General features: G+C 44.7%; 1 protein-coding gene across 1 annotated transcript; it reads right to left on the bottom strand.

Moving 5' to 3' along the window:
• Positions 1-6064: 6064 nt before the first annotated feature.
• LOC146181224 (protein Skeletor, isoforms B/C-like) lies at positions 6065-24300 on the bottom strand. The gene is made up of 4 exons (XM_084575727.1): positions 24226-24300; positions 14056-14218; positions 12670-12745; positions 6065-6254 (listed from the first exon to the last, which is right to left on the bottom strand). Exons 1-4 carry the CDS (start codon positions 24298-24300, stop codon positions 6065-6067), a joined length of 504 nt encoding a protein of 167 aa, XP_084431853.1.
• Positions 24301-25080: the final 780 nt, after the last annotated feature.

The following is a 25080-nucleotide window of genomic DNA, read 5'->3' as shown; positions in this document are numbered from 1 at the left end:
TCCTCGCTGGTCAACGTAATGCGACATCGAGAGTCTCACGCTGCAGTTCACAGATTGCCGAATTACTGCTATTCATACTTTTTTTTTGTCCTTAGGGCCTATTCACTGGCTCCTTCCGGTCCCGTTTACCTCTTTTCTCTCCTTGCGTTTCAAGGTTTTTGTCCCGACCTTTCGAGTCACCGCGCACATCGTAGAGAACGTTATTCATAACTTACATATTTATAATAGCACACTTTTAGCTTTCTGTGCCACTTTTCTAGATGGTCTTAGGTATTAACATCAGTGATGGTGGATAAAGCGATGAAACGCATTCTTTTTTTCGGCACTCTAGTTGTACGGGCCGAAACAATAGCGCACCAAATAGAGATTGTGAAATAATACTCCTACCAGTAATTCCACTCAATTCCTTGCTCCACCCAGTCTTGACATTTGAACATCAGAGCTTCACTTTTGTCTTAGTTTAACTTGCCAAGGGAAATAAAAGAAGCTGACATAGCTATGGAAAAATGTAGAAAAGACAAAAGAGAAAACCGGCGTATAGAATAACCTCTGTGATAAGTTGAGAAATTACTCAAGAAAAGATCGACAAATTACTGCCCAAGGCGGCCTTGCCATTATCAGCGTCGGCTTGTCATTCTGAAGTCTCGGTCATTCAAATTTAATCTGCTGGCATCGCATCGCATACCTCGTCTATGCACGAGTCAGGTGACTCATTGCGACATCGCTGAATGGTTGGGAAATAAAATAATTGGCGTGATATTTCTTTAGATTCGTCACTGATGGGAAGCTGGGATTTCGAATGGAGCGACTTTCTCCTATAGCGGTGCCATTGCGGAGTGCAGTGGCAACCCGAGTTCGGGATGAAACGATAGCCAGACAACAGAGACTGGTGTCATGCATGTGGCAATTACATTTCCTTTGTTCATTGTCGTCTCTTTGCAAGGGCGGAGTTTTCAATATGGTTATGATGTTTGAGGGATGCAGTAGCGCTTTAGAAATACGTGAGAAGAGCGCTTCACAAGCAGCAATAAAGAAAAAAATAATGAAGGTAAGTCGCCTGCAAAAGTGGTCCGAAAACGTACCGTGAACCGGTTCGGAACGGTTCCACCGTTTGTTCCGGTTCAGGTTCAGTTCCAAGATGCCGGAAAAAAATCGGCTTCGGTTCGGTTGTCGTTCCGGGCGAAACCTCGGGTTCGGTTTCGGTTTTCGGTTCGGTTCTGCTTCCGGTTCGACACCATGCTCCTGGGGTCCCGAACTAGGGATCTCCACCTAGTGTCTATGAGGGCTCTGTCCCAAAGGGTCAGCTCGTGCGTAAACCCCTGTATCTGTATATAAAAGTTTTCCACCACCACAATTCGGTGGAGACGGTGCAGATTTAGGCATGGCTGGAACGTAGTAATACGAGCGAAATTACGCCATTGTTCGTGTCTGCTCACGGTAACTTTCCAGCATGTTGTAGTTGTTGTTGCGCTGTAGAAAGAAGGAAAATGAAATGCACGGGCCTGCTACTGGCTTTGTAGCTGACCCACTTCCGCCGCCTAATGCGGACAGAGGAGAAGACAGAGAAGAAAGAAATAAAAGAAGAGAGAGAGGGAAAGACGCGCGTCGCAACAGCCGTCGTCCGCCACCGCAGCGGTGGCGGCTGCAATGACTGCCTAAGCAGGCGAGCCCCCGCCGCAAACGGCATGGGGTTTACAATTCCTAGCCTCGTAGGGCTAGGAGCAGCCACCCTTAGAGCCCCGCAATATTCCAGCATGCCGGAAACGGTGCAGCGAGGCTGCGGAGCCTGCGGCGGCAGCGGCGGTGGCGCAAATCTGACGTCACGTGCGGCGCAACTGTTGCTCGTCGCTTGAGAAGTAACGGCTCTGGCTCCGCACGGCGTTCTTGCCTTTACACGGCATAGTGAAGTATTCGCTTCAATAAAAAACCTAGCTCAGGCACGTCAGCTCTTGGTTTTGCCGATAAGGATTGCATGAACTTTCATTTATTACTATGGCTCTAGGATCGGCCCACGTAGAGATGAGATACTTTCTGGCGGCCACCCCTGGCTTGAACAATAGAGTGTACCGGACACACTTGGAATCGGCGCGTACGGTCAGTCAAGGTTACGCGAACGACGAGAAAATGCGTTAAAATTTTCTGCTCCTTAGGTTGTGATTCCTGTCCTTTAGGCAGGCTGGAATTAGTATTGAAGGCAATTTAGCATTTTACTTTCCTCGTGCTATAGAGGGAGGTTTGTTTCACTGCAGGTATATATGCAATAGGCTTGTGCGCACAGAGAATTTTGCATCAGCTCTGTGCACGAGATAAAATTCCAGACCCCGCAGTATGTCACAAGATGTAACAACACATATTCCTGCGTTCTATAATAAGGTATTTCCTCCCTTCCCTGTAGACGGTGATGCTGTAAATATCTGCGTATAAGTCATTGGACTCTTGTAACTATTTATTGATTTGCCCTTGCATATGTTTTCTCTTTTTGTGTTGTTTGACTTACAAGCATGGTTTCGAACGAATGAAAAGTAGTTATCAGTTATGATTCTGATCAGCTTTGTTCATTCTGGCTTATGTTGCGTTAGGTTGCCGTACGTTTGGAATCAGTGCTTTGTACAGCCCTTCATCTTATTTCTAGCTACCCTAGTCGCCAACTAACGGGCCACATAGTCATAGATTAGGCCGACCTGGCAAAGACCTAGTTTATCAAAGAGCCGGCACCTAAATTATTATTATTATTATTTTTTGATCTGTTGATACCTCTGAGGAGCCATTTCAATCCACCATGAACCAACAGAGCATGACACACGGCAGCTGTCACCTGTTAATAATTAGGGGGTATTATTAACGATGCGCCCTTAGCGGTGCGCACACTCCCAGACACCCTTAGAGTGAGTGGAGGTCGCAAAGGAGATGCCCTCGACCTGCGTGGCAAGCTCAGCCGGAATTCAACTACCTAGTAGTGACAGGAGGGGGTGGCCCTTTGGTGCCCAGCTGTCGCCGGTTCAAACCAGAGTAAGGATCGGAGTCAGAAGTAACAAACAAAACACAATTTATGTACAGCAAGAGACGATACCAAGGAAAACACAAGATCACTTGAAATACACAGACGAGAGGTTCACAGAATACAAACGCTAAGCATGCAACTACAGAATGATTCAATAAACTTTCCAACAGATCAAACAAGAGACAGTTACATAAACGAACACCAAATTGTTCACCGGGCACTATTGCAGTCCGACGCCACAAGAGTCACAATGTGGCCGCCATACGAGACGAGCGCCGCTCGCTTGCAGGTCCGTGGGCTTGCCAGCAGCGAGTGATCCCCGGGAGTCCAGCCGTAACACAAGCGAACACGTCGCAAACGCTGACTGACTGACTGACTGACTGACCGACCGACTAACAAGCGGCGCGGTATCTTTAAATAGGGCGCGCCGCGTCTGTCTGTTAAAACGCGCCATAGCTAGCGCGCACACACACTTAGCTTCGCTGGCTATAGCGCTCCCTTCTCTTCCCGTCGAGCCGCGCGTCGTCATTGGCTAGGTCCCACAGAAGATTCTGGAATTTTCTGGCGTATTCCAGGCCGATGAACCACCGTCCTCCCCGGGCAATGAGAAAGAGGGTGACGGCAACGCGTACAAAGCTACGCGCTCTCCCGCGCGGGGAAGGAGGCTTTTCTCTCCAAGCTTTCCAACGACGGCGCGAGGGCGTCGCGCCGTATCGGCTTGATGAAAATGTGAGCCGATTTCGTGACAGCCGCACATATTAAGCGAGTATTTGGAGCTGCTTTGATTAAACAGATGGCTGAGCGCTTTTCGCTTGAAAGTAATAGCAGCAAGAGGTTATGTAAATAAAATAACACAAAAGGGAAGAGAAAGATTTGTGCGAAACTCGTCGTGACTATAAGACAATTAGCGCGATATCCGTCGCTAGACGAAAGAGTGAGACAGTGAGTGGAGGAGAAGGAAATATGTATTGAAAATTGAGTCGGACACTCCCAGGAGGGCCCTTCAATCCAGAAGCCCTCTGGCATGTTCCACTAGTTCGGCCCGCTCGATCAATTGTAGCTGATCAGCGAGAAGAGTCTCATTCATTTGTAAAGATTGGAAGACAGAAATATTCAGTTATGTCATTAAAAAAAGGGGTCCCACAAAGTAGCATTTTAGGTCCTTTGTTTATTTATCATATACATAAATGAGATAGTCTGCCTTCATTAAACTGCTCATTATGTAATCTACGCAGATGCTACTAGTTTATCTTTTGAAAACGACTCATTTGAAGATCTAACTTATCTAGCCAATGTCGCGCTGTAGAAAATAAATTCATCGGCTTGAAGTAATTGTTTAAAATTTACTCTTACTGCAGCTAAAGTTGTCCTATTTCACCCCCGTCGCAGACGTATTCAGTCGCCGCAAATTGTGTTGAACACCACCAGTACTGAAGTAGTAAAAACATTCAAATCCGTGGCGTATGTTTCTCAGAAAATATGACATGTCATGAACTCGTGAAAAACATTGCTAATAAACTGTCCAGGGCTATTGGTATCATACGCCACCACTGTCATTATCTCCCTACCTCAGTTAATTACTTTTATACAATTCCCTGTTACTTCTTCACCAAACTACGCATTTCTAGTGTTTTCCACCACAACTGCTGCAAATATTGCAAGTTCTTAATATTGCAGAAATTAGTCCTGCGCCTGGTATGTCAAGTTCCGTACCGATCACACCCTGCTGTACCTTTTAAAAAGCACCACACAGGTCCTGTTACATCACTGTACATTTATAACCTTTGTCGCCTATAAAACCAGTAATCAATTAAAGATAATATGTTCTAAGTAATTTAGCAGGATTGCGAAAAAACTTGATCACTTATGACGTACGTTATTTAACACCATGGAACGTTAAGAAATGCTGAACGAACTATGGAAAGCAGATGCTGAAATATGTATTGCCGACAATTTTAAACCAGACCTTCGCGGAGAAAAATGTCGACATATCCAGAACATCGTTAAATCAATTGAGCGCTGTGCTTGAATCGAAATTTCTTATCTCTTTCTCACCTATGCCGTTTTCATTTTTATCTCGAGTGTGGTGTAGTGTAGCCAGAAAGTGTGTTGATATGTGTGTTGCCGTCATCACACGATGCTGTGCTGCTCTGTGTAGGGGGGGGGGGGGGGTCAGGGTTCCTCAAGCTGTTTTTACAGCTTTTTATCTGGCCTTCTAGCAGCAACCGTTTTGTAGCGAAATAAATTTCAATTTCAAGAAAAGCGGCCTCCAAGAAGGGGGGGGGGGTAATGATAAAGAGTGGGTGGGGTGGCATTGCAAGCGGCTCAATGTGGTGGGAAGATCGCGTGAATAAAGACCTGGACGAATTGAGGAGATGAGAACGAATGTGTTTGGAGGTATCGCCAGCACTTGATTTGGGTGTGATCGAGCATGTACTGCGCTGGTGGGTCAAGGCAAGGCTGGTTACAGTTGTTTGCCAGTATCACCTATGCTTGCAACGAATTGGAGAATTTGGCTTCAGTTTGCTGGAAAAAAAGAAAACCTCAATGGCCGAACTTAACTCGCAGAAATGCGAGAAACGCTCGTATACTCTCTTGCTAGCAATGTTTAGCGCAATGTTTAGAATGTTGTTCCTGATGTAGTGTTCGGTAAGGAAAACGGCTTGGTTGGCAGAGTTCCTAAAATATTTTTGAGATATTTCTTCACACCTTGTTCGCAAATGGCTTAACGACGGTGCTGAATTTATGTTTTTAAGGCACGCAAGAATATTCGCCTTCATAATGAGAACAAGTCCACCTCACAAAGCCTTAAAGTTGTCTGATTTATTGAGATGGGGAATGCAAAAATACCCAAATGACAATGATCAACTAATATTATTTCCGAAATGGTACACATGGAATGCTGTAGGGCGCAAAAATTGCACACAACAAATGAGAAGGGCGTTGAGAGTCAATTACATAATATCCGGTTAATTATCAGTAATGCGCATGATCATGCGCTCGAATTAAATGTGCCCAGCGATCTAGGCATTATTTCGGGCGGTGTGGAGCCGTTTTTTTTGATTAACCACCAATAACTGATTCTGGATCGTGTACTGGCAGCTCGGTAGTAGGAACGTAGTCGATTTCTAAGCTCATGAAGTTCGACAGCCAATCCACGCAGAACACGTAAAAGAACATGAACAGGTTCCAGGAACAGTCCCCGGGCAGCTGGATGAGAACGTCTCTTCCGTTGTAGCTCTCCAGCTCGAACCTGCAATAATAAAATAGCACGAACAGATAAATTCTGCAATACCCATGTCCACAAGTTGCACAGATAATTTTACCGACACATCTCTCACTTGTGGGATTCGTGGCAAAGCCAAGTGTCTGACTACTGTGCCGTTTTCCCATAAGCCGACTTTGTTTTAGAAACATTTTACGCTAAGAACAACGCATTAGCACCTTTTCTTCTGCCTGTCACAATAATCTTGGTACATAAGCCAGTCCTGATTAAATATATCCGCATTTGTATTTGAGAATGACATTTCGATAAGCCTGACACACTCATAACCTGCATATATGATGTCACAACTTACCCCTTTCCTCCTCAATAGGGCTAGGGAGACTCAGCTGTCTAAACTATCCTATGAAGCAGCGAAATTCAGATTTCAACTGACCTCGACCTAATCGTCTACAGATTAGATTAGATGAGTTTATTGAAAGGAAAGGCAGATAAGTTTGCCGGAATGATTAAACATTTGGCCTGTTAGTCTGCTCTGGGGAAGAGGACAAGAAAGAGGATCATGATGGCTGGCGATGTGGGAGAAGGCATAAGAAAATATACACAGGAACTGCAGCTTGCTTTACAAGCGCGAATCAAGTCTGGTGGCGCACAAACAACGGCAAAGAGCCCGCACTGCCTGCAAACCCTTTCCCTTATCCTGCCAAGCGTCCAGCAGCAATTCCTCCTTTAAGAAAACGGATAGCATATCTCCTAAAACCTCAGCTGGAAAGCGAAGGTTTATCATGTCGGAGCCAAGTGACAAGTCTATCTTGTAAATACCGACAGCGATATTTTACAACGGAAGGGATGCTATATCAACCTACACGTTCCTTTGTTTGAAACAGCTATGAACATTCAAGAGTGACGAATATACATTATCTAATTATCACAAAAAATAATAAAGAAATCTTCACATAATATATGGGGAAGTGGGAAAGCATTTGCATCTTTGTTCTACTTGTTTCTTTGAATATTAATTTTTAGCTTAATTTAATTACTTTAATAAGAGATGAGTGCTTCGCGCAGAGGAATCGTATGGCGGCTTTTGAAAGCAGCATTGCGAGCGCTTGTGTCAAGGGTTTGATAAGAATGTCGGAGAATGCATCAGACTGCAGGTATAAACGTCGTCCTTTTAAGTAAGTGTGGCGATCCTGTCTTTAGCGTTACTAGCAGATTCATGCAATGTACTAATATAAGTGGGCGCAAGAAAACAGAACGAAATAATTAGTTGTGGTTTCAGTTCAGTTCAGTCGTTCAGTCGTGTCATACTCTTCGTGACCCTATTGACCATGTCACGCCACGCTTTCCGGTCTCTCACTATCTTCCTAACATCACATAACTTCATCTGCAGTGCCTCGAGGATGCCATCTAACCATCGCGTTCGCTGCCTACCCCTTCTCCGGCAACCCTCAACCTTTCCCAACATCAAATCTTTCTCCAGCGACTCCTCTCTTCTCATCAGATGACCAAAGTAGCTGAGCTTTAACTTTAGAATTTGACCCTCCAATGAGCAGTCGGGGTTTATGGTCGACAATATTGACTGATTTGATCTTCTGGCAGTCCAAGGAACTCTCAAGAGTCTTCGCCAGCACCACAATTCAAACGCGTCAATTCTTCGGCGGTCAGCCTTTTTCACAGTCCAACTCTCGCATCCATACATCACAACTGGAAAGACCATAGCACGAGTTATACGGATCTTGGTTGGCAGACTAATGTCTCTGCTCTTTACTAGGCGGTCAAGGCTAATAATTGCTCTCTATCCCAGAAGCAGGCGTCTCCTAATTTCATGGCTGCAGTCTCCTTCCGAGGTAATCTTGGAGCCCAAGAAGAGAAAATCTGTCACAGCTTCCACTTCTTGTCCCTTGATGCTCCAGGACTTGATAGGGCAAGACGCCATGATATTTGTCTTTATAATGTTCAGTTTAAGCCCAAACTTCTCACTCTCTTGTACGCGCATCAGAAGTCTCTTGAATTCCGCTTTACTTTCTGCCATCAAAGTGGTATCATCCGCATATCTAAGGTTGTTGATACGTTTTCCAGCAATCTTCACTCCAGCTGAAGACTCGTCCAGACCGGCCTTCCTCATGATGCACTCTGCATATAGGTTAAATAGGCAGGGCGACAGTATGCAGCCTTGCCTCACTCCTTTTTAGCTCTGGTTAATCCTAGCTCTGGTTAATCCTAGGTGAATTGCGAAAGCAATGACGGAAGGTTCTTTCGTCTGCTACATTATTCCCCTATCACGCCCTATTAGTGTAAGGTGCTCCATTATTGGGGACACTTAAGCTCATCCTTTGAGGGTATTACACAAGAGTGTAAGCTACCAGCCCACATATAAAGTCACACTTCAACCAAGCCGTATGGACGTGCATGCGTGTCGTAGGGGTAACGAGAATGCAAACGGTTCTGGCAGGCTGATTCTGATACCACCCTCCCATATGAAAGGAGCGACCCGAGTTGGCAGCTCCTGCCCGTGGCATAGGGGTGACGAATTTAAATGTCATGGCAGGCTGTTTTATGAGGAGACCGTAGCCACGCCTCTTCATGGCGTAGCTGCGGGTACCCGAGGTCTCGCTTTGGCTGACGTAGTATTGCTTTCGCAGCAAAATAACGCTGTTTAGGCCGCCCCTCCAAATGGCCAGCAAGAAACGAGAAAGTACGTAATGCATAGCATAGAGAAACGTTTTTAGTATCAGATAATTTGGTCACCACAGACTAGCACCCATTTGCTGTGCGATGGCAGCGTTCGGGAAAGGTTCCTAGGTGGTCGAATTTCCTCCGGAGCCATCCTCCACTTAGAAACCTCTTTATCTCCCTTTTCTTCCAATCTCGCTTTCTCCCTCCCTTTACAATGCGGCTAAGGTTGTCAAAGAGATGTGGGACAAATACTGCGCCCATACGTTCCCGTCAATCAATTATTTTTGTTAGTATTGCACCCCCTGGAACGCTTAAGAAAGAATGCTTCCATAGAGTTTCGATAGAAAATTTGGGAAATATCGCCACGTAAAAGTCAACTTGTTGCGCAGCAAGAGAAAATGGCATGCTGTAGGCAAGGGGAAAATAGGGCGGATGGCCTCTTACTTTATTTTGATGGGGCTGGAGCTGCGCAGAGCGGCGGACCAGCTCGATGAAATGGTTTTGGCATTAACACCTATCAATTGTGCCCTACACTCCCAGATTATCCCTTTAAGTTTGGGTATGTTTGTCTCGTAGATTTGTCACATGTTAATGTTGTATAGTTCGGGGTTAATCATGTTGTACTGTAGCGGGTTCGGGCTTCAATTTGTATAAAAGTTTCTCCAGGCAACCGTCTGAGCTCAGTATAGTTTTATGCTAGGCGGAGGGAAGGTCTGGCGGCCAGGTTGAAGGCTTTTGTTAGGTCAAGAAGCTCGTCAACCTCTCCTTCTCTCCTTATTTATTATAGCTCTCTCCGCCATAGTTTTTAGTACCTCGCTCGATAGACTGAGTAACCTAGTTGAGGTTGGTGAAATGCGGAGGCATCTGCCATTCGTGCGGGGAACCAAACTAGCTCGACCTTGTTGTCCGGTGAGCGTTTCAGGTTCTTGATTATTCGGCATGGCTTCCACGCATACTCTCTCTTTGGCGTAATTCTCCATGGCCGTGCGCGAGTCGCTGACAAGGACCCCGCATTCGGATTCAGATTTGACAAGTGCGATGGTTAATTCTTAGGCCACTTCGGCGTGTCGGGGCTTCACACTGACATAGTGGACAAGCGTTTCGGCAGTGTCGGCGATCGTAACGGTGTATCGTCGGTCATCTTGATACGCAGCAGAGTCCACGAAGCACAATCCCCCCCCCCCCCCCCTTCCCCTTTTTCGTAGTCTCGTAGGTGGGACGTGGCACTGTGGCTGGCGTGTCTTCTGGTTTGATTATACGTCTTGTGTGCGTTTGTCGCGACTTCAGCGACTAGGTTGCCATCTCGGGTGTTCCACGGCATTATTTTGTCACCGTTCTGACTGTGGTAGCCGATACCAAGTCGCTGGGATATTTGTCGTCAAGCTATAGTGGTTTTAAGTCTCTCTAGCTGTGATTTGTGCTGTATCTCTGCAAGTTTATCGAGCTTGCTGTGGATTCCTGTTTGCAACACGAGCTCCATGCTAGTCGAGTCTGGCAGTCCAAGCCTCGTCGGGTATGCCCTGCACTTGCATCAATTGTGAAAGGCTGCCACCTAGATTATACCATAAAACGAAGAAGTCGTATCATGTTCTCCTCCCTCATTCCAATTTTATTGGTGACTCTCCTTAGTAATCTTACTGCATTGGCTGTCTTGGGTATGGTCGTATAGATCGTCTCGCCTTTTACGGTAATGGGTTTGATCATGCTTAGGACTTTTATTTTTTAGGTTTCGGCATCACTTGGGTTTAACCTGATTTTTTCACATTCTGTCTTGTGCTTGGATCCTTTGGGAGGCCGTCTCCTAAGCGTGGGCGGTACAGCAGGAGCTCCGATTTCTTGGGTGAGCAGGAAAGCCCCTTATTTCACAGATATTCTTTCAGATCTGACGCTTTCTGCGGCAAAAATTCAAGCTTGTCGTCGCTGCCACTATTGACCCTGATCGTGGCGTCGTCGGCATAAATGGTGTGATGAACGTTTTCGGCTTTTTTTGAGCTTGTGGCGTAAGGCCAAGCATTAACAGGTTGAAGAACATCGGCGAAATGACCGATCCTTGCAGGGTGCCTGCGTTCCCATCGTTTGCTCGTCAAACACAATGTCTCCAGAAGAGGGCCCTTCTGCTGGCGAGAAAATCTTGTACGTAATTATAGGATCTTTCGCCTAGGTTCATGCGCGAGATTTGCCCATAAACGCTGAATAGGTGACCGTGTCGATGCGCTTTCGAGATCGAGTCCAAGGTTGGCTTCTGTGGAATGAGTCGTGTGGTCCAGGATCTGATATTTCAGCTGGAGGCAAGAGATCAGGCCGAACCCTAATGATGGTGTGATTGTAAGCACCTGCCTTTTTGAGGTTGGTGTTTACTCAATTGAGGAATGTATGTTCCATGAGTTTTCCCATCCATAAAGTAAGCGAGGTTGGCTTCAGAGCCTCCAAATTAGGAGATTTGCCGTTGTTTCGAGATAAGTACCGTCTTTGCGGTTTTCCACTATTTCGGTATGGCGCCCTCCCTTCATCGTTCGTTGATATAGTCTGTGAGTTTGTCCATGTTTCTCTGCCTCTTATTTGCGACCGCATCCGGTCCGGGAGGCGACCTACCTTTAGGGTCGTGCAGGGCCGCCCAAATTTCGTCGCTCCTGGAATCTTCATCCAGCGAAGCGTTATGCCTGCCCACGTACGGGCCTTATGTGACAGGGGGCCCTAGAGGGAGATCACAGTATTTTCGCCGCCATTTCTTCCCCAAGTTTGTCTATCTCAGAGTATAGGAGTCTAGCGAGGTAGTCTCTGTGGTGTGACTGTTCTACATAATAGATGCCCGAGTAGTTTTCATGTTTGTCCGTTGAATTTGATTTCCGTTAAACTTATGCCCCGTGAACTTTATATTAAAATGCACTGTTTGGTAGTGCACCTGCATAAATGGAGTTAAGCATGCCAGTTCCGTTCCGTTCCAGTGCACTCGGAGGAAGCTGCAATATCGACGCTTACTAACAATTTGAAATCACATAATTACATTACATGAGGTAAACTGTTATGGGTGAGGTTGAAGGAAACGTGACTTGCAAGGCTGGCACGTTTTGATGCAAATAATATCAGAGAAATGACAGAAATTGTTTCGGCGGGAAGACACTAGCTATGCAGCCTGCGGCAATAACATATAGCCGAAATGGGTTTGCCGCTAGACCCTCTAACAAGGCTCATGGACGCTTTCCTAGAATACCAAAGCTCGGCAAGGGTAAGGACGAGACTAAACTCGCTTAACGCGCCCAGCCGTATACTGTAGATGCAAGCTCTGTGCATTGTATATTTCTGACAAAGGCTGCACTCCACTGCGCCCCCAAAGAATCGCTGATGTGGCTGATATACTGAACCTGCTAAGGATGGCATCAGTACTATTTGCAAACAAACAGATAATTTCAAATAAGTGGAGCAGCACACACGTTCAGCAGAGCTGCCATAATTTTTATTGCCTCCATCCCCATGTGACCTTCGTTTCATGAAAAGATTGAACACATTCAGGGTAATATGATCATCTGTTATGCCGCCGAAATATTTCAAAAATACGTAACATTTTCTCAAGTTTTTAGCGCCTTCATGTTAAATCATAAGAGAGATCAAGAGAAGTTATTTAAGTTGAAATAATGGATTATAGGACTCGTAAAAGGTTTTCCTTTTTACAAGTTGCTTGAAAACTGTGTGGACTGTATCGCACCGATTTTCTATCAATTTAAAAAATAGTGAATTGAGCGGTCGGAGCAAGCACAGATGAACTTACCTGCCGCCGTCGTAAGTAAGATATGTGAGTTCTTCCGGAGGAGGATAGGCTGTCCTTGCCGCTACGAAGTATGTATCTGCGAAAACATTGGATGTTTTACTTGCCTACTTCGAAATAAATCAAGGTTTAACTCTGATATAATATCGTTGACCATCCATGCTTTTTCGCTTCTGAGACTGCCATAGTTTGTGCAGGAAATTTGGACCATTATCATTTAACTGCATCCAATGTTTAAAATACGTGCTGGGAAGTTTTTTAGATTGCTTATTTTGATTCTTGCCTAACATTTTTAGCAGTTTTGCTTAACCGTACTGGGGCATTACACCGATTCACAAAACGAAAAGCCGTATTTCGAGCGCTTATAAGCTTGAGATTAAAGCAATCTCTTTAATACACCAAGCTGTCCTGCTCAGACCGGTATGCCGTTTGCATTTGACCATATATTTAGAGAATTCGACAGTCCTAAACATATTTTTTTGTACAGGATTCCGCGAATGCAAGATAGCATTCCGGCCCTGATATGTGGCATATCTGCAGTGCGGATGCCGACAGATCTCTGAGTTTTTTGTAGCGGTGTTAACGGTTCACTGTAAACACATTTCTTGCAATATTGCAAAAAAAGCAGAGAAGAATGTATAATCTACTTACTGTCTTTTGCGGCCAATTTTTTCCGCATAGCTAGTTAATATTGCGGCGCTCCATTTGAAACTCCTTGAGCGCCTTGGGCCTATTTTCTTTTATAAATAATGCTCGGCAAAAGCGAGCCAGATAAACTCCTTAGATAATTCTATATTTAAACTTGGTGATCTGCGCAATATGAAAACCTCAGCAGCGGATCCCGGCGACATACTGTCACAACCTCGGTCGTCGACAACTGTAAACCACTAAACAGACTATCGCAGTTTTTTTTTTTGCTGCGCTGGGAAAAAGCGCAGATTTTAAAATTCGTTCGGCTCCTCAAAAAAACAACAACATACAGACGGTTTAACTCAGTTAATCACGGAATATCGTGCAGCAGCAGAGAGCATCTCAATTTTTAAATGTTATCTTGCTGTCTTAATCAGGCGACCTTCATTCCAGACAACACACTGCACGTGTGCTGCAGCTTTAAATGTTCCGAAAGCACTGCAGAGTCTGCATTCGAAAAATGCGAAAGGCTGAGCGTTGCTGCTGCATACGGTACATCACGCGCCTCTGTAGAACACAACCAGCGTTCTGTTGGATGCATCAAAATTCACCGGTGTGCTATAATTGGTTTACAGGAAGGCAAAGACGCAGCGTCTGTCGCACTAATTTCTGCGGACGCCTGAAGCCCTTAAAGGGTTAAACTGGTAGCACTAATGAGCGCCATGCTTCTCGCAATCTATGAAGATGGCTTTCACTCACGTGGACAGTCGCCGTCGTAGACGAAGCGCCTGAGAATCATGGTTACACTGTCGATGAGGACCACATCGCCAGCCATGGCGTTATGACTGGAGCTGGGCTTCCCGAGCCTCTGCTGGGTGGGAATGTCGAACCTGCTCGTTGTCGGGATGGAGCCAAGATATTTCTGCATAGAGTACAAGCAGAAGGCACACACTTCATATAGGGTGTTATTCTTTGTAACAAACATGCATAGCCTCTTTCGTATGAAATTTTTCTTCTACTAAAAGAATGTTACGGTCAATTCTCTAGCACGTCAAATATATTCCTCGGTTCATTTTAATTACTCAACGACGTCCCATTTTTCACAAAAAGGAAGGATGCGTGAAATATATGCGCTTAGTATTGCTGTTTTGCGCCTACTGCCTATATAATCTAGTTTAAGGCAATAAACTACAGTTGTTAATCAACGATTGTGTTGACGTGCTTTTCGTCTCGACCTTGTTACTACTAAACTTCAATTTCCAGCTATCGATGTACCGTATTCTTCAATATTGTTGTGAACACATTTTAGTGAACATACCTTTCTTCCTCCTGCTTAACTAACACCTGGTGATGGTAATCGGGCTATTCATTTTCCAAACGCCACCAGCTTTAGAACAGAACCTATTGAACTATCCTTGCTCACGTGAGGAGACTGCATCGTGATATTTGAATGGAACCGTCGCCAAGGGCTTTGTCTTTTGAAAGCGGTTTTTCGATTTATACAAACCCTAAACTAGAGTTGGACCACGACGTTGACCGAAATATTGAGAATCACCACCTTTGTATTTTTCCAAAGAAAAAAAATATTTTTGATGTCCTTTTGGCGGCTGCCACGGTGGGATTTGATTCCGCAATCTTTCAGTTCCTAATTGTTGCACCATCGCGGCGGGATTGAAAGCTTGAAAAGTAGAGCTAGTTGGGACGCATTCATCTGGTATTTTTAGGCAAGAAACAGGACCTTGAAATTGATAATTTACGTTATCCAAATTTCACTGGCCTGATATTCAAAACAACTATCATTTCAAGCTTTAAGAAAGATCAAGATGCTCTTAAAATAATAATAAAGCTCAGTATAAGGCTTATTGTAGTATTGAGCCATAGTTAATTGCATTTGCAGCGAAGAGGCGTACCGCAGGAGGACCATTTTGGAATTTATGAGGCTGGAGCTTGGTCGGTCGTCTCAGAGGCGACTGCCTGGTAGGGCATCGTATCAGCCCCTCTTCGTATCCATATATAAAGTTGGCTACTTTATGTATATTCCATTTGAACCCCTAACATAGGTTGTATTCATAGCTGGTAAGATCCATCCGATGGATACAAGCAGCGAGGACTGCAAGATCAGTCTACATATTTTGGTACAGAGAACGTAGTCACATTAGAGATAACTACGCTAGTGGAACTCTTAAAGTGCCGCACTAATGGTAGCTGATTTGCGCGAAGCGTTTGAGTCATCGTTGTGAGAGAGGCTCCGTGAGTTCATCCTCAAGTGCCCAATACTAGCACAGAGCTCTAGAAGCACTTTCGAGCTAGCAAAATGTACAATTCCTGCGCCTAATAAAAGAATGAGTGAAGCGTGGATTGGCGGGATTCACATTCACGTCTGGCATTCCACCCCTCGGCAATGCAGCCACGTTCACATACAAAAAAGGCTGCGTTGCCTAACTGTGGTGTGTCAGACGGGGGATTCATGCCTGTCAGTTTGACTTCCACTTCTCCCTACCATTTGAAAAGGCGGTATAACTGAGTTTGGATGCTCTTGGAACTGGGCCATATATTGCGGTCCCGCATCGTCACCCAACCCGCCGACGTATCAGTGCACGTTGATCTCCCCTGCCAAGTACAACGTGCCTGAAGCATGCATCTGATGTTTTGTTCACAACGTCGGCATTCACTGCCCGTTTTTTGGAAAAGAAGGCATTAATCACCTTACGGTTGAAATAGCTTTATACCGAAAGGCTTAGCTTGCTTGCCGTAGTGATCGTGCAGCATCAGTCATGGCGCCCCTTTAAAGAAAAATTACCTTTCTCTCGCAAGGTTCTTTCTTTGCTAGTAGATGCGTTCTAATGAGATTCTTATTGTTTGGCTCTCGTACGATCACTCACGTTCTTATCAGATAAAGCACAGTTCCTAACCTGACCTCTCCGCATGTATGAACCAATTAATTTTGGCAGGGTTATAATTGCAGGAGTCATCTACTGGCATTCTTTCTCTCTACCAGAATTGTGCATTAGTGCAGCTGTTATGAACAGTTGGGTTAAAGCAAGCCTGCCACTTTCGCCAGATAAGTGCCGCTGTTCTACACAATGGATTACCAACGTGCCCAATCTCCTGTAATAAGTTCCACTTCGGTTATATCTTCGGCGGCCTCCAGAGGTGGGTGTTCGTAACTGGTCTTTTTCAAGTGTTTTTCACGTTGGGGTAAATAGGGAAGGTAGTTGTGTTACTAATCGATACATGCACTCAGCAGTTGAGCTATGCTAGGCATAAAGTGTGCTTAATAAGCGACGCAATCGAGAAGAGTATAACGCCGGTACCGCTTTCGCTTTTTTTGTAGTAAAGCTCTCTTGTCTAATTACTTGAATAGTATTCCCACTGTCGACTTGATTTCTTCCATCTATCAAATATTTATTTTTGCACACTTGGAGCACGTCTTTTTGTCTCTATTAAATTCGAAATGGGAGATCTTGAAGAAGAATTTATCTGGAACTTGACAAAGACTGGTCGGGAGCTATGCGCCATTCACCTTTGTTTGAGTGCTGTAGATCCCCAGACTCCGGTAAGCAGTCAACTTTTTTGGAAGCCGCAAGTATATCCTGGTATCCTTGTAGGCCTTGAGGACTTCAGTGCTGCGAGGGATCACATGGAACAATGAAAACTGAGTTTTAGGTGCCTGAAATTATGATAAAATTAGTTACGTTTGGAGTCTAATCATCTCCTCGTACAAAGCTCTGTCAAGATGTGAAATGTTTTTTAGAAGCTCTTCAGGAACTGGTATAGGGAAAGGCGATGGGCCCGTTATTCTCAGCAGAGCTTTCTATTATCAGATGAGCATTTTGACTGCATGGAATGTATACGCGAACCCCCTTCTGTGATATGAGAGATGAGGTGGGTTTGCTATCTCCTGACTGTACCAACTGAAGTTAAATTTAAGATATCGACTAGTGGAACAAATGGAAATGATAGACTCCAAACTGTTTTTCTAATTTCCAGTCACCTATACTACTGCATAATAATGAGTAGAAACCCAGGTCACCCTCTGACAGATTGGACTAGCCTGAAACACCTTATAAATGTAGAGTATTTCTGAAACACCGCGAATTATATACTATTGGGAGTCAACCGACGTTAATAAAAGCTCATCGAAATAATTCTCCCGCCTCCTAGAGTACCGATGGGCGCAGTTGATGGTTAAACCTTTGTAAATGCTTTGAAGATGTGTGTGGCGATGCATGTTAAATCATTTAGAAACAAATGCTTCAACGCACCCCTTAAATGCATGTACTCATTTACACATACGTGCCTCTATCCCCATATCCTCCTCCACTCTAACATCCTTAATCCGCAGAGTGCTTCTCTGAATCTGCGAGACTTGTTTAGTCTGAAATGCCGTCATGCGCCCTATTCATTCTATCGTCTATACGGCTGTTTCAATGATATAAAGGACCAAATTCAAGACTGACTTCAGAGAATCCATTATCAATAAAGTATACACACACAGAGAGAGGTGCCCAACACCTTGCTTGCACATAGAGCACTCGCGGACACAAGAGCCTGAGGTGGCCGTCGGCGTCGCCTGCCCGCGGTTTTTGTTGTTTCCTGGCAAGGCGTTCGTGCATGGTTTTTTGAATGTAATACTGGCTGGATCATCCTTGAACTACCCCGGTAGCACAGAATGTAGCGCTCCAGTGGGCCCGATGTAGGCAAGTATGGCTGGGCCAAACATCATAATACCTGCACCGGTCCCCGATAGGGCAATATTGCCCAAGTCCCGTCTGGGCTTGGTCCTATTACTGCTACATGGGTCTCATGGTGGCGTTGCTTGGCATAACGCGGAGCTCATTCCTGTATCAAGATTCCTTGTCGGTTATTTGAGTGAAGATCCAGCCTATATGCCGGCTCTTAGTGGAAAAGCCCTCAGAGATTCAAAATGGGCCCCCCCCACATTAAATCTCTATGGGACCTACCTTGGCCGTAGTGAAAAAACTTAGTTGTGGTTTAGCTTGTGGTTAAACCTGGCGTTATGCGTTAGCAGTCTGCATGACTACGCTTAGGTTCGGCTTGAATGACATGGTTTTTGCATATAGTTTACTCTATGGTTCCAGCTTTAAGCAGAAATCGACAAGGAATGAACTTTCTTGTATGGAGAGCGGTCGAGAAAACTGTCGCTATATTCTGGACCTATACATTGTAAACTCAGTCTGCATAAATCTTTACTAACGGATTTGAGTTGTCGTTATTATTTGCTATACTCTCTGTGGGATTGTGTATTTTAATATAACTGAAGCCTACGTGCCAGCATATTGCACTATGGGGAATCCCTTCACGTATGACCACTCCTTGCCTCTCGTCGTTGATCATTCTCGTTCACGTGTACAAGACTTCTAGTGTTATGACATCGTCTCTACGTCGAATTACGTGGCACACCGCCGTCACAACGTTCGTACGAACCTTCTGTCTTAGTAACTCGCTGTTGTAGTTCGCCTCTACCAACTACCGAAATATCTGTCTTCTTTCTTCGCTCTTTGAAAGGGGACGGCGAAATGGCGAGACTGTGGTCAACGTAGCTCTCGCTACAAAAACGGGCATGTCCATATGCTGATCCACTCGGTCCCTTGTAGCTTACTCGAGGGCAGGCGGGATATGAACAAGAGCTTAATTTTAGGTCCCATATTGGCCATAATAAAGCTGGAAGGCGGACATGCCAGCATGATACTGAAATCAGTTTCTTGTACGGGAATTTGAAAGCAACTTCAACAGCAAGGGGGCTCTAGGCTCAAAACCAACACCCAGCCCATTTTAGGCTGCCCACACAAAACCGTTTTAGGTCCCACATAAGCCTTGGCGGGGACAAAAACTCGCGCGTCCGCATGTTCATCAGATTTGTTAAGAATGATTTCTCACGTACGGAACCTACATGCGGGCTCTTGTCGTGAAAAATAGCGCTTGCCCAAATGGGGCTGCCGAATAAATGCCGTTGTGGGTCCTACATTGGCTGTAGCGGGGCTCAACATATCGGTGTATTTGCATACCTTTGTGTGCGCATTCTTTCACTCCTTTATTTGTATTATACATTGCAATAAATTACTATTATAAGCAATTTATATAACAACTGTCAGCATTTCTAATCGGTTAGAAAGATAGCATGGCATTGATTCTCGCGATTTAAATTCCGCTATAAACTAGAGCATAGATTGCTAACTGTTCTGCAAGTGGTCGACTTGGACAGCCTGTAACTCTCCATATAATATTGCCGTTCCGAACACAAAACTTCAATGCCTGAACAAGATGAAATAGGAAATAATTAAGGCTAGGTTAATCAAGTGAATATTGTGAAATGTCATGTTGTACCTGTTTAGAAATGGCAGGCATTTATAAAATAATTGCTTAATTATGCTCGTTAATATTGAGTAGGAGAATATAGATTAGGGCTCCCCATCAAATATGTGCATCGGACCTGAATAGGAATAATTTGGGCTAGCCCAAATTCGGTTTACCGCTGTGGAATTCAACTCGGCCCTATGTCATAATCTCGAGGGCCCACCGAAAAAAAAAATAAATAAACCGCCATCCAGAGCGGCTGTCCAAATCTTTCCGAAGTAGGATCATAGGGAGAAGTGGGCTGGACATGCCCATTTGGCAATGCGGGAGGAATATGGGCAGCCCCATAATGCCTGCCTGCATCGGTCCCAAGTCGGGCCCATCCTGTGGGCAATCCATTTGAGGCCTATGTCGGCCCCTTTGCAGCATCCGCACCCAGTCCACTGAGTCTGGCCTGCTTTGCCCACATCGGAATCTCCAGGGCTCTCAATTCATATCCCACTTTGTGCTGTGTGTGTCGTCACTACTGCGATTCATGTTTATAATCGCAGCCGTGCGCCAGATGGCGCCACTTGTACAAAATGGTTTGATGTATGCAGACGATATTGTGCTGCTAGCTGAGAGTCTGGAAGAATTGCAAACTCTAGTTAAGTATTGCGGAGACAAAGGGGACGCTCTAGGCTTCAGTTATAGCGCAGTTAAGTCGGGTCTGACGATTTTCAACAGCTCAGCCGATCAGGGTCTTAAAATACAAGGCCATGAAATACCCAGAGTAGCAGAATATAGATACCTGGGGGTATGGGTAAACGAATGATTGGCATACATTCGAAAGCATGGGCAATCACTTAAGGCCAAAGGGCGAAGAAATGCCGGAATAATGAAGCATAGGGCATTGTTGGGATACAACAGGTTTGAGGTCTTGAGGGGTATTTGGAAAGGAATTGTGGAGCCCGGGCTTTCGGAAATGCGGTTTTCTGCCTAAAATCAGAGGTGCAGTCGACATTAGAAATAAATCAGAGAGCCGTCGGGCCATTAGCACTGGGTGCCCACGGCAAAACCACAAATGAGGCGGTACAGGGAGATATGGGCTGGGCAGCGTTCGAAGTACGGGACGCTCAGAGTAGAATATTATACGAGGAACGCCAGAGGAAATTGGACAGTAACAGCTGGGCAGCTAAAATATTTAAATACTTGTACTTAAAAAGCGATGACTCACAATGGAGGAAAAGAACTAGGAAACTAACTCGTAAGTATGCTAGTCACAAGGACGGAGAAATAAAGAGCATTAAGCAACAGGTGAAAAACACAGACGGTAAAAATTGAATAAATTCGATGGAAAAGAAACAGAGTGTGGAATTATACCGAAAGTGGAAAATGCAGATCAGGAAGGAAGTTTTCTTTGATAACTCAAGAGGCAGTGCCCTACTTTTTGAAGCTAGATCATGGTGCCTTAGAACACGCAGCTACAAAAAGAAATTTAACAGTGAAGATGACGCATGTGCTGCATGTGGTAACTCCAGTGAAACAATTGACCATATTATACTCGAATGCAATGGTATCCATCCGGAAGTTGATGCAGTCGCAGTCACTGTTCCTGAAGCTCTGGGGTTTAGAGATACCAGTGGCCGGGTGAAGAAACCGGTGGTGGAAACTAGTAAAAAACGACTGAAATATTGGTGGCTTAAAAGCAGAGAAGTGACATAATGTTTGTAGGGTATAAACAAAAATTTAATAAATACAATGATGGTATAGTTAACCAATCTAAATGAATAATTAAGATATAGGGAGACAAATGAGCATGATAGCTACTGCTACCACCCCTTTTCAAAGGGGACGCTCCTATATTCCATTCCATTCCATTCGGTGACTGAATATAATACTGATGCTCCGCTTGTGCTTGAACAACCATTTTGTCGGGTATATTTCACTCGCTAAATACCACTTATATTGAAAAATGCGAGTACCTCACATAATGGCGTCGTCAATAGTATAAGCTTCTACGAGTACTGTGCCGGTCGTCGGGAACGCTATTGTCAAGAACAGGATTGCCTTCGGAAGCGACAAGCAAGGACACTGACCACGCAAAAGCACAAAAAAGGCGAGAGTCACTACCAGAATAGCATCTTGCATTGACTACACCTTGTACCAGTTCAATGATGTAATCAGCACGAACTATATGTGTTACTTCAGTTACCACCAGAAATTACTAACTGTCCTGCGCAAAAGCGCAGATCACATGCGTGATTAAAACTAACTTTTTCAGAATCTATGCTAATGATTATCACAACAAAACATAGGTCAAAACGGGCGCATTTCTTCAGTAGAATAACCTAGGAGTCTCTTGTCACCATTCAGCAAAAATCACAGGCGTTACCCAACATAAAAACGTCCCCAATATTCGAGTAGATTCACGGACTCTTTCGGACATGATATCGTAGTGGTTGCCGACGCAGCGAATCGTGCGCAAACCGTGATGTTATATGGTCTACAAATCTGTGCGGTGGAATGAAAGCAGGCTTGCAAGGCTGATTCTTGGTCCGCCTGAACACGCGTCGAAAAAAGCAAGAAGAAATGGTAGGAGAAAACGCCCGTGCAGGACGTTATTTCGAACCTTCCAGTCTCATCCGGGATCAGGTCTCCTTCTGTGTTGTTGAAGTCTTGCTGAATGTATTCGGCCCAAAAATGTGCCCCTGTGCATGAAAAGTTAAAATGGCGTGGTTGTTATATCCTCATAGAAGATACCGCTTTATTACTTTGTATACCTTTAGCTTTATGAAGCCGTGAGACAACACGTGGACACAGAGGTGAAAACGCTTCCGCCTTATGCGCTCTCTTGAATGCATGCGTGTGTTATAGGGCAAGCGATATATTACTCTCCCCCGACATTAATCCGCAATTGCTTTGAGCTTCAATATATAAAAAGGACCGTCTGTTATCATCTACAGGAAAGGCATGCAATCTTAAGTAATGAGCACTCAAACGGTCAGCATTTACTAACGTGCTGCCATCGCCATTTCGTAATCATAGTACTCCCACACTCTATCATCAAATTCAAGATGCAAATGTATCGGCGTAGCGGCGGCAACCTTCTGGGGACGTCGAAATTAAACCGAGAGACAACAACCGGGCACTGATTTATCTTCATTCGGACACCGAAACGTGAACCTCCGGGTACCTAATGACATTTACGAGACGAGTAACCTCTCTCAAACTTCCGCGTCCTCCCAGAGAATGGCATCACGATGCTACACACTCGCCTGTTGAACTCCACCGAACGACTGCGGTCGAAGAAGCAACAGCTCGAAGAGAGTTCGGGAACTTGAAACTGAGTTTGTCATTGTGTTGGGTTGGCCCTTCATGGCGTTTAACCCTTTACGAGATGGTTGCATAGGCGCTTCCTAGACACTAGTTCACACTGCACTCTTTTTAAATTCTTGTTTGGCCAGCGTCTATTCGTGACGGCGCACGCATCATAATCATTCTGCATTTTACTGCCACTATTTTCATAGCTGCTTAAGCCGAGCAATGGAGCCTGATGAAAACAATTGTCGCAAGCGTTTTGAAGAAAGAGATCGCTTTGCGAGTTATAAGCCATGGAATAAGGCTGGTGTGCTTTTCCGGCAACGCGATGAATATGCGGCCGCTCGCTAAGGTGACAATGCCCCATGGGCCGCATCTGCCTACCTGAGGCTGAACAACTGCAGGTAATAGCTATAATGTGACAAACACCTGCGTTAAAGAACGAGAACTTTTCTCTATCGGACGAAGAAAAGCTCGTGGTGTGATGTGATGTGCTGTGCTGTGAAATAGAACCATTTCAAGGTTGTAGCTAGGGTCATCTACAATCAAGGTGCTATGCACGTAACCATGTCATGATTACTTCTACTATCGATAACGTGAGAGGCAGCAATACCTTAAAATCATTTTCTCCTGTTTTGAGGCAAACTGTAGGAAAATCGGCGCAAACTTCACATGTGCAAGAATGTTTGCCTAGATAATGCACACCGAAACTTGGACATGAAGGGGAGGAAGATTTGGACTTCCGCTACAGTAACATCGGTAAAAAGAGGAGGGGGAGGAAGATGAGGAGGAATAAAGGCAGGGAGATTAACCGGTAAAAGAAACCGGTTTGCTACCCTGTACTGGGGGAAGGGGGTGAGTGGACATAAATGTGATGGTTAAGAAAGGGATGGGTGAAGTCAGTATAGTAATATCACAGCCATATCACGTCACATTATGTCACATCATAGCGAACTCGCAGCCTATCTATCAGGCCCATGGTTTTCATGAAGCAGAACACTGCATGGGAGGCCTTCACTGCCGACGATCGCCGCGGCCAGGGACCTAGATTTTTTATATCTGTCATACCATCGGTAAAACATATTACATATAGCAGGGGCCTGAATTTTACCTAGACTGCTATGCAATTAGCAGCAAAAAAAGTCCTCTCTCGTGGCTCAGAAACACGGAAACATAGGAAGAATGAATGAAAACGACCAGATGATAAAAAAATTAGCTCGGGTTTAGCTTTAGTTCAACCAGCTAGGTTTAGTAAGCAAAGTCGACGTAGCTTCTCTTTCTGTTCTTTCTTTTTCTTCATGTTCTTCTTACCTTCCTCTTCACCGTGGTCTTCATCTTCTTCTTCTTCTTCTCCTTCTTCATCTTCTTCAACTTGATCTTCAGCATCTTTTTCTTTTCCTTTTGTTTTCTTTTTATTTTCCTTCTTTTCCTTTTTCTTTCTCTTTTGCTTCTTTTTTTCTTCGTCCTTTTCTTTTTCTTTTCTTCTTCCTATTCTTCTACAGCTCAGCGTGGCTACAGACCGGGTTTCAGTTCAGTTCAGTCGTTCAGTCGTGTCCGACTCTTCGTGACCCTATGGACCATGTCACGCCACGCTTTCCGGTCTCTCACTATCTTCCTAACATCACCGGGTTTACCCGACGGCTTATAGAGGGGCCCAATCTGCGGTCTCTCTAAAGGTCAAACGTGGCTACAAGCCGTGTTTACGCGACGGGCTGAAACCCGGCGTAGTATTGCTTACGCAAAAAATCGATAACATGACTTTAACTAAATAATCAATAAAAAAAAGAAATATTCGTAAAAAAAGAGGCATGTTCATAACTATTCGAATCGCCGAAAATGTTAAACTTGAGTGTTTTTCTGAAAAAAAAAGAATACAACGATTATTAAAAGCAATATTTGCATATCTTCAAAACAAAAGCTAAATGGCTATCTTACATTCAGCGTGACAAGGGAACAAGGACTAAGGAGTACACACACCGTTATGCGCTGGCCCTGTTTTCCCGTTCCTCTCTCGCGGTGTGTATATGATGGCTAAATGTTCGAACACGCCCATATAACTGTTTAACTTAAAAATTTAGAATTGAAGATCAAGCCAAGGCGGGCTCTCTGGCGCCTTGCTCTTGAAGGAAGTTGACGTCAATGGAAATATGATATGCCAATATCTCT

This window comes from Amblyomma maculatum, chromosome 8 (genome assembly GCF_055883805.1).
Source record: "Amblyomma maculatum isolate TAMU_Amacu chromosome 8, ASM5588380v1, whole genome shotgun sequence".
NCBI lineage: Eukaryota > Metazoa > Arthropoda > Arachnida > Ixodida > Ixodidae > Amblyomma > Amblyomma maculatum.
The sequence above is the reverse complement of the archived record's forward strand: the minus strand, read 5'-3'. Positions and strand labels throughout refer to the sequence as shown.

Excerpts from the sequence above, each read along its gene's own strand:
- LOC146181224 (XM_084575727.1), bottom strand. The coding sequence starts at position 24,300 with ATGCTGAAGATCAAGTTGAAGAAGATGAAGAAGGAGAAGAAGAAGAAG. Across the intron at positions 14,219-24,225 it reads AGACCACGGTGAAGAGGAAG|AAATATCTTGGCTCCATCCC; the intron begins GTAAGAAGAACA and ends TACTCTATGCAG. Across the intron at positions 12,746-14,055 it reads CTACGACGGCGACTGTCCAC|ATACATACTTCGTAGCGGCA; the intron begins GTGAGTGAAAGC and ends ATGTTTTCGCAG.